This window comes from Lucilia cuprina, chromosome 4 (genome assembly GCF_022045245.1).
Source record: "Lucilia cuprina isolate Lc7/37 chromosome 4, ASM2204524v1, whole genome shotgun sequence".
Lineage (NCBI taxonomy): Eukaryota > Metazoa > Arthropoda > Insecta > Diptera > Calliphoridae > Lucilia > Lucilia cuprina.
The window spans coordinates 78,520,138-78,536,541 of record NC_060952.1 but is presented as its reverse complement, the minus strand read 5'-3'; the positions used below and the strand labels follow the sequence as shown (position 1 = coordinate 78,536,541).

The following is a 16,404-nucleotide window of genomic DNA, read 5'->3' as shown; positions in this document are numbered from 1 at the left end:
ATTTTTTTAATTGTCAGAAAAAATAAAAAAATTTAGTAATCAAAAATTAAATTAATTGTGTAAAATTGGAAAAATTAAAAAAAAAATAATAATATTTAATTTTATTTTAATATATTTTACTAAATTATTAGTGATAAATTTATAATACATGTATAAAAATGCGGATTATTGCTAAAATTTCACCATCTATTAAAGTAAGTTTTTATTTAAAAAATTTCCACTTCAGTCTTAAAAGCCATATCATTATTTTAAAGCTTACAGCGCGACTGTCATGCAACACCAATGTACGACGTTATACCTCTCTGGTACAAGTTCAGCAAAGGCAAACACATGATCAACAACTATTATGGAGCAATTTGGCAATGAGAAGATTTTATGTAACAAATAAATCGGATATAACAAATAGAGGATATGTTAAAAATGATTTTTTCAATACGTTTCCCGAAAATAATACCGGTTCAATTCTACCAATTGCTCTGATAGATTTAAATCCTCGTAGTAATAATTCATCGAAAGTATTACTGATACCTTTAAATTGGCACGATGCAGATGAACACTCTATGAGAAGTACTATAACGTCTATATTTTCAAAACCTAAAAATTTGCAACAAATTGAGGCTTTCAGTCAAGCATTAAAAGATGTTCCCGGTTATCAAAAAACCAAAGAAAATACGGCAACAAAATCAAGGGCTATTCGAAATAAAGAAGAAACAAAAGATTTGACTAAAGACCCAAAAAAAGAAGTAAATTTAAAAGAAAAACAAGTTATTAATACTTCTTTGGAAAATCTCGCATGCGAAAATTTTGATAATTTGGATCATTTAGCTGCAGCTATAGAGAGATCTTTACAGCAATGTTGTTTACATTCGATGCAAATGTTTGTTGATGACAATATAATTGGTGAAAGAATCAAAGGTCTCAATCTGTTATCGGTGCCTTCAAAGATCCGTGGGGGTAATATAATAAATGATATAGACCTCTCTGAGCCACTTAATCCTATATGTGTTATGAAAATAGATGCTTCTAAATTGAATTTAAAGGACATATCATGGAATGCCAAAATACCTTTTCCAGAAAATCAAATTGCTACTTTAACAAATATTACCATTCCCATATCCTTTTCTAAGAAGTCATACTCTACTAGGACAATAACTCTCCCGAAACAAAAAACTCTGACTGATGATAAAGGTCAAGATTCTCAGATGTTAGCTATTTTAGCTAAAAGTAATCCGCAAAAAATTCCCACATTAAACATACTTCGTAAAGCCTCTAGTAGTAGTGTTTCTTCGAAATGTAATCCAAATTATGATTTTCCCTATCTTTCGAAATTGTTTGGCACCAAGGAATTGTTAATGAGTTGTGATGCCTATAACAAGGCATTAATCGAGGCTGAGAAACGTAGGGCCGCTTTAGCAGAGTGTACAGCTCTAAGCAAAAAATTACCACAAAATTCATTATCTAATCGACCTCAAGTTGTAAACATTAAAGGATGCAGTGATCCTAATTTACAACAAACTGCCACTAAAATTTCAAGCCCTTGTTCACCGCCGGCGAAACCTAAAATGCAAGCAAGTAATGGCTGCAAAAAAGATGATCCTTGTAAACCGCCCGAATGTCCCAATCCCTGTAAAGACGAATTGGAAAAATTAAATCGTCTAAAGGAGGAGGAAATGAAAAAGAAAAGAAATAAAATGCCTACCGGTTGTGAGTCTCCCAAATGTAAAAAGGAAGATAGTTGCACCAAATTCCGTAAAAGTCCTTGCAAAAAGGCTACAAATCATTCAACAAATGTGGAAATGAAATCTACAATGAAATCTCCTGACAATGTTAAACAAATGACAAGTAGTTGTAAAAAAGACGATCCCTGTAAACCTTCGGAAAGTCCGAATCCCTGTAAAAATGAGATGGAGAAATTAAATCGTTTAAAGGGTGAAGAAATGAAAAGGAATAGAAATAAAATACCTACTGGTTGCGTTTCTCCCAAATGCAAAAAAGAGGATTCCTGTATAAAGCCTAAAGAAAGTCCTTGCAAAAAAGCTAATGCCAGTGATGGATCCTTGAAGTGTGACAAAAAACCAAGTACCAATAAAGGTAAGTCTGATTCTTGTGGTAAATCCAAGGATAAGAAACAAAAAAATCCCTGCTTGGATGACCACACAGAGTATAAACCAAAATGTAATAAAGATCCTTGCAAAGAAGGTGGCTCTCCTTGTGGTGGTGCCAAGAAAAAGGCAGATTCTTCTGGTGATGGTGGCAAGAAGGAAGATCCCTGTGAAAAATATAACATAAAGAAGGATCCCTGCAAAATGAAAGATATATGTGGAGGGAATAATAAAAAAGATGATCCATGCAAGAAACAAAATAACAATCCATGTGGCAGCAAGAAGGAAGATCCTTGCAAGACGAGAAAATCAAGCCCATGTGGTAGTCGAAAGGAAGATCCTTGTAAAAAACAAAAAGATGATCCGTGTAAAAAGAAAAATGAAGACCCATGTAAAAAACCTAAAGAAGATCCCTGCAAGAAGAAAAATAACTCTCCATGTGGCAGCAAAAAGGATGATCCCTGCAAGAAAACTAAAGATGATCCTTGTAAAAAACAAAAAGATGATCCTTGCAAGAAGAAAAAAGACTCGCCATGTAGCTACAAAAAGGAAGATCCTTGCAAGAAGAGTAAAGATGATCCTTGTAAGAAGAAAAAAGACTCAGCAAAGAGTCCATGTGGCAGCAAAAAGGAAGACCCTTGCAAGAAAAAACCCACAAGTCCTTGTAAACCAAAAAAGGACACTAAATCCAAATGTCAAAAAACATCAAATTCCAAGAAAAAAGGTTGTGGAAAACCTAAAAAGGAAACTAAACCTAAATGTGAACAAAATAAAAAATGTTTTAGTACTTCAGCACTAGAGAACAATAACTTAATTATGCGTACCTTCTCAAATTTCTCAGCCATGCCCTCCATAAAGAACAGAAATTGGGTCAATTTTAATTTTAAGCGTTATTATAGCTCAAAACGTGATGGTAATAAGAAAAATACCGATGATCTTGGCCGGGCCAGTCAATGTAAATCTGTAGAGACTAAAGTACCGCCTAAACGCAAACCCGCTTATAATCCCCATCCTAAAGATGGTTTACGAAAATGTTATCCCACCTATGATATGGATTGTCAACAATTTTGTAAAGATGCCCGTAAGACAGATTGTAGAAAATATGCCTTCCTTAAGGATACCGATAACAATAAACGTAATGGTTAGTTTTCGATATTTAAATTTCATTGTAATGTTTTTTCTAATTGTTTTAATTGTTATTCAAGGTAAAAAATAATCCAATTTAACTTAAAAGTAATCTGTTAGAAATTTGAATATTTTAACGGAAATTCAAAGAATAGTCATACACTCAAAGATGTATCAGATTTTATGATCAAAACAAGGTAAGAACTTGGTTTGGATATTGCTTTAACATTATTTAAAAACTTATTTTGATTCTATTCATATTCTATATCATATTCAATATAAACTAGGCAATATACTACTTTATAGAATAGACTAGACTGAAGGATAGATCACATACATATTAGTCTCTATATAAACGATCGCTAAACGATATCGGATAAAAATGTACTATTTATGGCAAATGTTATTCCTGCTTTCAAGTTTCTTTAAATTATGATAGAATTTAAACAAGGAATGTATTTGTCCTTTCTGAAGGACAAATTTAAGGGACCACCGAAGCTGGTCCCTTAAACTTTGTGTTAGAAAATTGTTCCCGTACTTGTCGGTTCTGAAGGTTTTAGTCAGAAGTCATTAGATAAACAACAAAATACATTAAAATGTTTGTACGGCAACGACTTATCGTAAAAACTTACAATCCAAACGATTACGGAAACAATCATATATAATGTATCATTGATGTATAATTATATTAACTTTGGGAGTGTATAGATACTGTGGACGTATCGCTCCCCATACAAAGAACATGTGAAAAATATAACACCTAGAGCCGCCAAATCTTTTTGGATCCACAATAGGGACATGGCAATAGTTCGCATATCTGAAATTTTACATGGACGTCTTTGTTATCTATTTAAATATGAAAAAATGTGCAGACTAGCAATTGTGGACGTGGTACCTTCAATATTTATTAAATACAAATAATCGTATTTTGGGGAAACTCTAGATATTTGTAGAACAAATCGGGGTACTTGCAATGGAAGCTTGACCTTCCCTATGAATTAAATATCAAAATTAGTTTATGTAGGAAACTCTTAGAGCTGTAATCCTAAGATTTGAATATCTGGGAAACTGTTAAAGTTAAAAATTCGCCACATTATGCATTAACTATTCGTATACATGTAAACATTTGGGGGAAGTTGACCGAACCGTAATAGGGGCGTGATACTACAATCATAAATATGTAAATGAATTAAATACAACAAAAGTTAATATAAACAATTGTTAAGGGGTTTCTAAATTATATTTTTTAGCGAAGCACAATGGGTATATTTAGTAGATCTGTATAAAAAAAAATAATATTATTATGGCAACTTCTAGACTATATATAATATCTTCTGTTAACTTTTTTGACTTAAAATAAAAGTATGATTTCTTCTTTTGTATTTCCAGATTTCTAAAAAAAAAACATAGATTTTATGGAGAAGGGGACCTTAAATTTAAACCAACAAACAATTTTACTACAAGTATAATAAAACATTAAAAAAATGGAAAATTTTGGAAAATTTTATGTGTTTAAAATAAATTTAAGAAAAATAATATTTAAATATATATTTTTACATTAAAAAACATTTCTTTTGAAAAAAATTTTATTATTCATCAAGATATTTTCTTCTTAAAAATGCAATTCTCCAATTCACAATCGGTGTTGTATGATTGTATCGTAGTAAGTCATATTTTTTTATTTATTGCTTTTCTTTCAAAATATTTGATTTAAAAAGACACGATATCGATTGTGAATTGGACAAATGTTTTTTCGATTATGATATTTATCATTACAGTTTAAAATAAACAAATTTTTAACGTTTTATGAAAACAATAATTAACAACAACAAATATTTGAAGTTTTAACTATAACCATGTTTTGAGCCTACTATCATCATGATAGACACGAAAAACCACAAAAATCATTTTCATAAAATTTTTCAAAAATATGTAAATTTGAATTCTTTTTCTATTAATATCGAGATTTTGCATGAACATTTTCAAACATCCGCGGAAAAATAAAAATTCTATATTGTTTTTAGTAATAGGATTTCAATATTTGCAAAATTCTGAAAAAAGTTATGTTCATATAAAATTACAATACATATTTAAAACAATTTTAAGTAAAATCAAATTTCTTCTAATAAACATACAATTTTTTAACCGCCAAACACAACTTGTCAATATGTATACATATTTAGCAAAGTCAAAAACCATTAACTCTTTGAATACATCTGTAAACATTCAGTTTTAATATTCTGTTAATAAATGTTACTTACATTCGTAATAACTTCCATTTCCGTTGCAAATGATCAACTATTTTCTTTTTTTTACAGCTTTTTCTCTAATGTTTAACAAATCTAAATCTTCTTAAAACACTTATCAACTACTCATTCTTTTTATTTGCTCATTTTATTTCCATTTTTTATGGGACTTTACACTTTTTTTGACTTTTCAATTTAACATAAAAGAAAATATCTGCCTTTACAGTAACTTAACAATATAAACAGCTTAACTCATTTCCTTTTTTTAATATTTCCTCTTTTATTTCCTAAAAGCTTTTTCTCTTCTTACTTTTATTTGCTCTGCTTTTTTAAGCTTTCTTTTTCATAACATTTCTCACTAACACTTTTACACTCTTTGTATAAACGCAACGAACGGCCCGGTGAACAGTTTTAAAATTTCTAACAACATTCCGACACTTTTTTCTTATATTTACCTTTCGAATTTTAAGGAAATTTTTGCACACAACTATAAAACAATGTTTTTATTATAGTTTTATGTAAAAATATTTAACTATTCTTTATTAATTTCTTTATAAACTAAGCTAAAAACTAAGACACTTCATCTAACCAACCGAACCGTATGAAAATTTCGCGAAAACTAAATTTAGTATGTATCTGAGTAATAAGAGAAATGTCAAAAGCTTATAAATGTGTGTAAGAAGAAAAGAGTAAGTCAATATGAATGCGCGACTTACTAAAGAAAATGCTGAAAATGGGAAACATATAACGACGAGGAGTTGGTAATAAAATAATGGTGAACAGTAATGTTTAACAAGATTTTATTTAAAAGAGAGGTTTTTATGTTAGTGTGTTAATGAAGGAATATTGAAATAAGGGCTCTAATCTGAAGACCAAACTGGAGTATAGACTAGACTATATACTATGCTAACTAGGTAACTAACTAACTAACTAACTTACTAACTAACTAACTAACTAACTAACTAACTAACTAACTAACTAACTAACTAACTAACTAACTAACTAACTAACTAACTAACTAACTAACTAACTAACTAACTAACTAACTAACTAAATTTAAATTTTTAATAGTATTATACACACCCTGTATCCGCAACATACCATTCAAATAATTTAATACACTACTGTCCAGCAGATGGCGCACTCTTCATACAATTGCTGTCTTCAAAACATTCTGCTGTCGAAAAAAAAAGTAGAAAAGTCGACTTTGTAAATAAAAGTCGAAAAGTCGGAAAGTCGACTATTTATAAAATATTAAAAGTCGAAATATCGACTTTTAATTAAATGAAGAAAGATGAAAAATCGACTTTTAACTAAATGCAAAAAGTCGAAAGTCGACTTTTCATAAAATGCAAAATGTTGAAAAGTCGACTTTTCGTTTCAACCATAGAACCCTAAAAGACTGAGCAAGTTTTATGGCGTTCAACACACAAACATGTACATTATTTACGAGAGATTTTTGCTTGCAGACACTTTCTCGTAAATTAATGAACTTAATATAAAAAAATTTTGCTCAAGTTTTCAAATATAAATATATATATAAATTTTACTCAAGTTTGCAAATGGTAGTGAATGATGGAAATTTGAAACATGGCGCATTTTTATCAGATTTTATTCGACTCTTTTGACTTTTTCTACAAAGTCAACTTTTTTGAATGTGCGATTATGCAAAAGTCGATATGAAGAGAAACCCTACATACAGCTGTTGTTTTGACATTTCATTTGTTTGATTTTATTCAGTGAAGAATAAACTGCCACACGTGTTAAAAGTAAATACAAAACGAAAATTTATTAAAAAAAATCGTAAAATTTTCCTTAAAATAAACATAAAAAATGGGTAAATTAAATGTTACCGTCTTACGTTATTTAACACGAGAAGATTTTCGTGTTTTAACTGCGGTAAGAGAACGTTTTTGGTGCTAAAATAAACAGACCAGTAACAGACCTTCATATATTTTCAGGTTGAAATGGGTATGAAAAATCATGAGCTGGTACCCGGACCATTGGTAGCCTCTATAGCTAATCTTAAGTCTGGTGGTGTACACAAGCTGTTAAAGGAATTGTGCAAACACAAATTGTTGACCTATGAAAGAGGCAAAAAGTGTAAGTTTGAATGTCTAAACAATTTTATGGAGAAAACTTTTTAGAAATGTTTAATGTCTTTCAACAGTTGATGGCTATCGTCTAACCAACACCGGCTATGATTACTTGGCTTTGAAATCCTTAACTTTGCGCGGTTCAGTTTCCTCATTTGGCAATCAAATTGGTGTTGGTAAGGAATCCAATATTTATGTGGTGGCTGATGAAGAGGGCACACCCATCTGTTTGAAATTACATCGTTTGGGTCGTACTTGTTTCCGTAACATTAAGTCTAAACGTGATTATCATGGTCGCAGACATAAAGCTTCTTGGTTATATTTGTCTAGAATTTCGGCTACTAGAGAATTTGCCTATATGTCGGCTTTGTACGATAGAGGTTTCCCCGTACCAAAACCTATTGATTTTAATCGTCATTGTGTTTTGATGGAATTGGTTAATGGTTGGCCGATGTAAGTAAATGATATATATTTTACTTGAAAAACAATTATATTGATTTGTTGTTTTTTTATTTCAGGACACAAATCCATGAGCTCAGAGATCCCGACCAAGTATATGATGATCTAATGAATTTAATTGTACGTTTGGGCAATTCTGGTGTTATACATGGTGATTTCAATGAATTCAATTTAATGTTAGCAGATGATGGCAAACCTGTATTGATCGATTTCCCACAAATGATGTCAACATCCCATGAAAATGCTGAATAGTAAGTATATATATGTCATTATGAAATTAATGGTGCACATACTCGAAGGTATTCATTCTGAAGGGTATTTTGGATAAGTTATTGTAGGCATTTTCAGTGGTCACATTAACTTGCGAAAGTTTTCTTCCCATTATATTAAGTTCATTCGCTGCTTTATTATAAATTATTCACCAGTGGCCTGTTATCCATATGATGAAGTGCTTACCGCTGGAAGATTGTTCCTTATAATTGAATCTATTGAATTTTCGCTTGTAAGATAGTGATTTCATTATTGAGTCTGAAAGAGATTTTCATTTCAAATTTTTCAATGGAGATTCCACGGCCAACACTTACATGTTGTTTTTGTTCTTGTTGTAACAGCTAAAACTATACAAAAATCTTGTTGGGAGGTTCTAAATCAATGTCTAGGCCTAAAAATTGGGCTACTTCAACTGGACGCATCCATAAATTCATTGAACAGAGGGAAGTAGGGTTGGCTGAGCAGTTGAATATGTGGTGGGTGTCATGAGGGACTTGACTACATGCACGGCATTCGTTGGGGACGGCACGTTCTATACGTGAACAGTAGGCATTGAGCATGTTGCTCCATCTCCATCTAGTTGTGCCAGAACTACTCTTGTTTTCCGCGGCAGGTTTTCTTCCGTGTCAACAGTGGCCTGTTATCCATATGATGAAGTGCTTACCGCTGGAAGATTGTTCCTTATAATTGAATCTATTGAATTTCCGCTTGTAAGATAGTGATTTCATCATTGAGTCTGAAAGAGATTTTCATTCCAAATTTTTCAATGGAGATTCCACGGCCAACACTTACATGTTGTTTTTGTTCTTGTTGTAACAGCTAAAACTATACAAAAATCTTGTTGGGAGGTTCTACATCAATGTCTTGGGCTACTTCAACTGGACGCATACGTAAATTCATTGGATATAGGGAAGTAGGGTTGGCTGAGCAGTTGAATATGTGGTGCTTGTCATGAGGGCCTTGATCACATGCAGGGCATTCGTGGGGACGGCACGTTCTATACGTGAATAGTAGGCATTGAGCATGTTGCTCCATCTCCATCTAGTTGTGCCAGAACTACTCTTATTTTCCGCGGCAGGTTTTCTTCTGTGTCTGTTATGGGCGTTGGGCGACCTCCAAGTACGACATTCATGCGGTATCCTACGACCGTGGAATTTATGGCATCTCTATGAATGTCGTTCAAAGCTGCCGAATACGAGGACTGAGTTGGAGGAGTTTACAACTGTGATGTTAAAATTGTTATGACTTCTATTATGACATCCCAGGAGTAACTGTTTGGTCAACATGTCATTATGTTTCTTGACTGGGAGGACCTTCGTAGCCAACAAGGTTTCTTTATCTATGCCGGCTGGCGCTTTGAGGACCTTTTTTCTACTGCACAATTTGTGCGTGATTGCAACACTTACATGCTAAAGTTCATTATGCTCAGCAATTATACTGTACCGAAAGTTTTTTTTCGTAATGCATGGTTCCTGAAAACAGTAGTCAGAAACATGTTGTACATTTGGAAGATCTACAATCTTTGCATGACCTCTGGATCCAAAGAACCATGTATTTGTCATTCTTAATCTGGGTGCAGTACTTATAGCCAGTTGTTTAGCAAGGAGATCTACAGAAAGCCAGTTCAGCATTGCAAACAATGCACATTTTCTAGTTTAATACCCCAGTTCGGGCCAATAGCCTTTCTACAAACGTAAAACGCCGTAATCCATCCTGCATTATTTATGCAGCACAGCTTTCCATATTGTTGCCTTGCATTAGTCTCCATTTAATTATTATGTTTGTTATTTTAAATTTTCTCAAATTACTAAACTTTCCATTTCCTTTTTAGTTTCTTCGATCGTGATGTTCAATGTGTGCGAGAACTATTTCGTCGTAAATATAATTACGAAAGTGCAGAATATCCTAAATTCTCAGATATCGTTCGAGATGATAATTTAGATACTGAAGTACATTGTACAGGTTATGGTTTTACTAAAGAAATGGAAAATGATTTGCTTAAGGTATATATTTTATAATAAAATTCTGTAATCTTCATCTATTAAGGAAATTTAATTATTTAACTTTTTCAGGAATATGGTATGATTGAAGAGTCCGATGAAGAAGAAGAAATCAACGATGACAATGATGTTCCAGAATTAGTTGAATCTACGAACGATGATATTAATGAGTATCGTCAACAATTAGAAAATGAAATTAAATTCAGTGAATTAAAATCTGCCAAAGGTGGTGATGATTCTATAAGACGTTATATCGAATCATGTTCACAATATTTGGGTAATATTAAGATAGGACCTGAAGTAGAAATACCCGTAGATACACCTAAACCTGAAGATATACAACCTAAACTAATAGCCGAAGAAGAGAATACAAAAACTCCAGAAAATCAATTAAATATCAAAGAAACTTTACTCGCAACTGAAGATAAAGATGAAACTTCTTCAAATAAAGCGAATCAAGATGACTCTGATGCCCAGTCAATAAGTTCTAATGATTTGGAAACTGATAATGTTCCGGAATTGGCAAATGTTGATCCAAATTCTCGTATGTATCGTTTGAAAATGGTTGAAAAACTATTAAACGATGCTCGTTCTCAACGTTCTTATTCAACAACGGCTAGCACAATTGCTCCTTCCGTCATAACAGATCGTATCAAACGTAATATGGATAAAAAGGAAAGAATTGATATGCGTAAACGTTGTGTAGCCAAGGGAGAGGCGAGTGCTGTGCATCGTCATCGTAAAGAGAATAAGGATGTTGTTAAGGAATATTCCGGTTGGGAATTTTAAATATTTAATTTAAGCCTATTATTTAAAACGAGAATTAAATGTGAATTAATTCTTTTGTATAATGTATTTGTAGTAATTTTTATTGTAATTCTTCTTTTTTCTTAACAAAATGAATTTTGTTTTTACACTTAACAAAATTAAATACATTTTTTCTAACAGAAGTTAACAATGACATAAATAAATTTGAATACGAATTATAGTTTTGTAAAAATACACCTCTTTTGCCCAGCAAAAGCTTTCATTACCAAGTAAGGAGTTCCTAGATCCTTACATAAAAATATATACGGGCCATTCGCACCAGAAGTTGAAGTTGCCCTCAACACTGCAATTAGATTCAACACAATCGGTTTGTGGCATACGACCTAGTCAGTCGACTTCACCACTTTCAATTGTCAGGAAGTAACCCCGGGAAAGATATATAAACCTGTCAATATCAAATTTCAGGAACCTTATTGCGGTTATAATAGCACACTGAGCATCTATGCGAAGAGGCTAAAACTTGTTCATACAATGATTTTTGTACCAGGAGACCATTTTCTATGTCATTGCTCCGATTCTGTCGATTTATGACAGGAATTGTTTGTATTGTAGACAAAAGCTGCCAGTCAAATGAGTGTCTGGCAAGGATCAATACCTTCATCTGTATGACCAAAAAGCTGATATAATATAGCTCTCTTCCATAAGGACAATTAGTAAAGTGTTAATATCATGGTAACGCAACGGCACCTTTTTGGATCCAAGTGGCGATAACATTGCCTCAAAAACAAACTATGGTGTAGGTGGTCACTTCTACATACTGGAATGGATGTTTTCTTTAAGGTCCCAGAGTTTTTTTGTCAGGCTGATCTGTTGTGCAGAAAATTGACACAGACAACCGAAAATATACCGATAGTTAGATAGCACTAAGTGGTGTTTACAGATATCTAAATGAGATGGCAAAGCTTTTCATAATAGGACTGTTTTTGATTCCTGGTAATCAACAAAAAACCTGGTAATATTATTTAGGACTCTCTTGCGAATGTTGGCTTCTGACTGACGAAAGAGCAGTCACGTCGCACTTTATCTGCAAAAGCATAACATGACTGGTAACTGGCCACTGACCCCACGGGCTGCATCCAAGATGACTAATCATTACTTATAAATGACTCTGCAGGAGCTGTCAGGTTGAGAAGGAAGAAGAGCGTATCACTTATTTCTTGTGTACCTATTCTACGTTAAGTTACGTGAGTTGCAATATACTCAGAGACCTTATGGTCCATTGAAATACCCTTACAATTGCCATTCTCTTATGTTTAGAGTATGGTTTTCCTCTTTACCTACTACTTGTTGCTTGAAAAACAGCCGGTATTCCTAATAAAAGTCATCATGTGAAAAGGTAGGCTTCTGAAACTCATATCAACTCCACGTGATGTTGAGTCAGTTGTGCCAATGAATACAATTGAGAAGACATTTCGACTTAATAATATTGGACTTAAGAGCATTGGCTGATGCAAGAATGTTCAAGTATATATGTATGTATAGTCGAATTTTTTATTTTTCTCGCGGATGTATAGATGGCATATATCTCTGCTTGAAGTACAGATGTCGGGTAATCGAAGAGCATTAGAAAATTTAGTTTTTCGAAGAAGATTCCCGATCCTGTGCTCCTTCCTTTTTTTGAGATCACGTCGTCGCGGCCCAATTGAATAACCTATTAAAGTTCAGTGTAAATGACATATAGTCCATTATACATGGCCTGCCTATCTTTTGTAGCATGGTGTTATGACCAATGCGATCACGTTTTACTGTGTTCGAATGTTAAAGTGGTAAAGCAGTTTTAGCAGAAATGCATTTGATATTTACATCAAGAGAGTCTAAAGGTGTGGAGCTCAGAAAGCCAGTGATTGTAATCTTTCCCACCTAACAGATCATAGACTGAAACTGCTAGGAAGCAATTTCTACACGATTTAACAAATCTATCTAGAGTTGATATCCGAAAGACTCCTTTATTAGTGCGCCAAACTAGTTTAAATAGGAATAATCAAGTCGAAGTGTACTAACACAGTGCTGACATTGGAATCATGCACTTATCATGCTTGCACACAAATAGCGAATAGATAATAAAGCAGTTCTTTCATCCAACTGTTTTATGTAATAGCGGAAGAGTAATGGGTAGGTAATTGTTATTATTCCTAAAGAAATTGGTAATAGTAATAGTTAGTAATATATAGTTATTAAACTTTAAGTGGTTAGGTAAGTACAAGACATTACCATATTTTTGCTGGGTGAATGACACTGTAATACAAAATGTAACTAACATTGAATCACGAACAAATTTCGTGGAAACCACACTGAAATGGTGTACTGTGTATGTTATAACAAATTAAAATAATCGTAATAAAAATATTTATATATAAAATTAGAATTTAAATAAATCTGTTTTATTACACAAAACAAAATGATGATATGAATGAATTATTCAGTTCGCCCCGTGCAAAATGCAATTTTGAATGCGATGACCTATTATACACCCTATTATGATATTTGCTATCTACTAATCTCTTTTAGATATATAAATGTACGTGTAGATCTCTAGTCTTATCATTAATTATAAAACTTATAAAAAATTATACAAACATTTTGTGGAGATCTTAATTTAGCACAAGGTCTAATGGCATGCCGAGTATGCCCATTTAATATTATAGGGAATTTGTGAAAACCGCTTAAAAATATATAAAAGTTACAGTAAATTATAAAGATACTGCAGTTTAACTTAATATTTTGTTAAAAAATAGCTAAAACAAAAATGTCTATTCCCGAGTGGTTAACAAAGAATTATATAGAAGAGGTCCTGAAAGTTTATCACAAAGACTTGACTTTGAAAATCGAAAAATTTAACATAAAACCGGCATTTGGTAAAGGTGAAAATTATGGTGGATTTTTGACCAAGGCTCATGTGGTCTATAACTTGAAAAATGGACAAGAACAAAAAGAAAATCATTTTATATGTAAGACATCTTATGAAGATGATGCTTTTGCTAAAGAAAAAATGAAAAGCTATGATATTTTTAATCGGGAGATGATATTATACGAAGAAGTTTTGCCCAAAATGAATGATTTACTAAAGGAAATCGATGACATGGAACAACTATTTCCTACCGTATTTTATGTTGATTACAAAAGACAGGCACTCATATTCGAAGATCTAACAGTGCAGGGTTATGTTATGGCTGATCGCATACAGAGACTGGATATGGATCATATTAAATTAGTTTTATGTAAATTATCTAAAATGCATGCTACTTCGGCAGTTTTTAATGAACGTGGTAGCGGTTGTTTGGAGAAATACGATCGTGGATTTTTCAACAAATATACCGATACTTATAAGACATTTTTCGTCAATTCATTTATGGCTTGTGCCCGCTATTTGCAACAACTTGATGATACAAATTCCCGTAAATATGCTAAAAAAATATTTGCTCTAGAGCCTTACTACATGGATCTAGGTAAACGTTGTTTTGCCCCAACAGTGGGTGATGTAAATGTTTTAGTGCACGGTGATGTCTGGACTAATAATGTCATGTTTAAGTATTGTACGAAAACTGGAAAACCAATAGATGTTTTAATTATTGATTTTCAATATTCATTTTGGGGTTCTCCCACTTTGGATTTACATTATTTCTTTAATACTTCTATAAAAGAACCATTAAGACTTCATCATCAAGATGAATTATTTCAAATGTATCATCAGCATTTTACTGATACTTTGAAAAAGTTAAAGTATAAATCAAATCCCATACCCAGTTTGAAAAAGTTCAGAATACAAGCAGAACAAAAGAAATTTTTTGGTAAGTGAAAAAATTTTAATGCATAAAGTTATATTTTTCATATATTTTTTTGAAGCTATGCACTCTTCCGTTGTTATACAACCGGTTATGTTGAATCAAGATTCTACAGATGCCGATTATAATGCTTTAATGGGTGAAGATGATCGCGCTATGAGTTTTAAGAGACGCTTATATAATAATCCCATAATCCAGGAGAACTTGAAAAATCTTTTACCCATGTTCGACAGAAGGGGTCTGTTGGAAGTGAATCAGTAAATTTAAAGATTAGATAAAGAATTTCTCTTAGTTGCAGATCAAATAAATCAAATCATCATCAAATATTTTGAAATACATTATACAAATTTTGAAGAAATACAAAATTGAGTGAGTAGCGGATTTGATGATGATCTAACCTCAGAATTTTTTCATTACATTAGATTTTAACAAGTATGAATGTATAGTCGGGCATGGTCGACTTTATGATACTCTACACCATTCAGTATGTTAAAAGTGTGGATTATTTTTTAAAAAAGTAAAGCATTTTACTATATTTCGGAATATTTTTACTTATTGTTAACAAAGTGGTCTTATAGGGGAGTAGGGGTAATTAGGAGTCTATCCTTATCAATGTTGGTGGAGGTATTTGTGTATGTATGTAGTTTTTGAAGTGATTTTTAACCTTCAAGACATTTCCTGAAGGGGAGTTTGTATGGGGGTTAAGGTCAAATGAGGCCCGATCATTACAAAAATTTGTAGTGTAATTTATAGTTCTATAAAACTAACTTTTGTGATTTTTGTTAAAATAACAGAATGTTTAACGTCAAAGCCCAAAGGCCCATTTTCTGGGATACGGTTATATTCGACATGATTAAGTCATATAGGAACAGAAATCTACACATTTAAATTCGTGTAGATCGTGCCATAAATGACCCACCCCAGACTTTTGATAAAAGATCACCTTTTGAAAAGGAATCTCATAAATTACATCAAGTTAAAAGTATAAGAATAAAATATAAGTTCTCATACAAATTAATAAAAATCGGTCTATATTGGAGCCAAACAAATGGTCCTCTCGCGAAAATTACTTAGGTACAAGTTTCAAAGGAAAAATGATTTCAAATAAATTTTAGACGAAATTAGTTCTGTTTCTGTTAATTTAAAATTCATGGGTATTAATTACCAAAAAATTAAAAGCCTTTTACTCAACATCAAAATCTTATTAGCTTTTTGCCTCCTTTCTACAGTCGATAACATATTAAAATTGCAATACCCGACAATGTCCTAATGAGCCAATGTAGGGTTTTCTACTTATATTGTTTATGAAAAGGGTCGCACAATAGACTTTAAGTGATTTGACTTTTTTCGAATCTGATGTAACATGTATCCTTCTATAAATCTTAATATAAAGTTTCTTTATTTAAATCGAGTAAAACTTAATAAGACCTTAATGAAGAGACCCAGGAAGCATACGTAATTAATCTATATATATAGAAATATGAATGTGGGTTTAT

At 32.2% G+C, this 16,404-nt stretch overlaps 3 protein-coding genes across 6 annotated transcripts; all 3 read left to right on the top strand.

Annotated features, from left to right (window-relative positions):
- The first annotated feature begins 32 nt into the window (after nt 1-32).
- LOC111687105 lies at nt 33-4,795 on the top strand. 4 transcript variants are annotated; one of them, XM_046949874.1, is made up of 5 exons: nt 33-194; nt 255-2,091; nt 2,200-3,243; nt 3,308-3,424; nt 4,617-4,795. In XM_046949874.1, exons 1-4 carry the CDS (start codon nt 159-161, stop codon nt 3,316-3,318), a joined length of 2,928 nt encoding a protein of 975 aa, XP_046805830.1. In that variant the 5' UTR covers nt 33-158; the 3' UTR covers nt 3,319-3,424; nt 4,617-4,795. The 4 variants fall into 4 exon arrangements, with proteins under 4 accessions (XP_046805830.1, XP_023305289.2, XP_046805829.1 ...); XM_023449521.2 differs by having other exon boundaries at nt 2,197-3,243; XM_046949873.1 differs by having other exon boundaries at nt 2,161-3,243.
- A 2,428-nt stretch (nt 4,796-7,223) lies between these two features.
- LOC111687107 (serine/threonine-protein kinase rio2) lies at nt 7,224-11,248 on the top strand. The gene is made up of 6 exons (XM_023449522.2): nt 7,224-7,372; nt 7,435-7,576; nt 7,644-8,022; nt 8,088-8,279; nt 10,130-10,301; nt 10,371-11,248. The coding sequence occupies exons 1-6, from the start codon at nt 7,307-7,309 to the stop codon at nt 11,085-11,087; spliced, it is 1,668 nt and encodes a 555-aa protein (XP_023305290.2). The 5' UTR covers nt 7,224-7,306; the 3' UTR covers nt 11,088-11,248.
- A 2,597-nt stretch (nt 11,249-13,845) lies between these two features.
- LOC111687109 lies at nt 13,846-15,305 on the top strand. Its single transcript, XM_023449525.2, has 2 exons — nt 13,846-14,914; nt 14,970-15,305. The coding sequence occupies exons 1-2, from the start codon at nt 13,873-13,875 to the stop codon at nt 15,167-15,169; spliced, it is 1,242 nt and encodes a 413-aa protein (XP_023305293.2). The 5' UTR covers nt 13,846-13,872; the 3' UTR covers nt 15,170-15,305.
- Nucleotides 15,306-16,404: the final 1,099 nt, after the last annotated feature.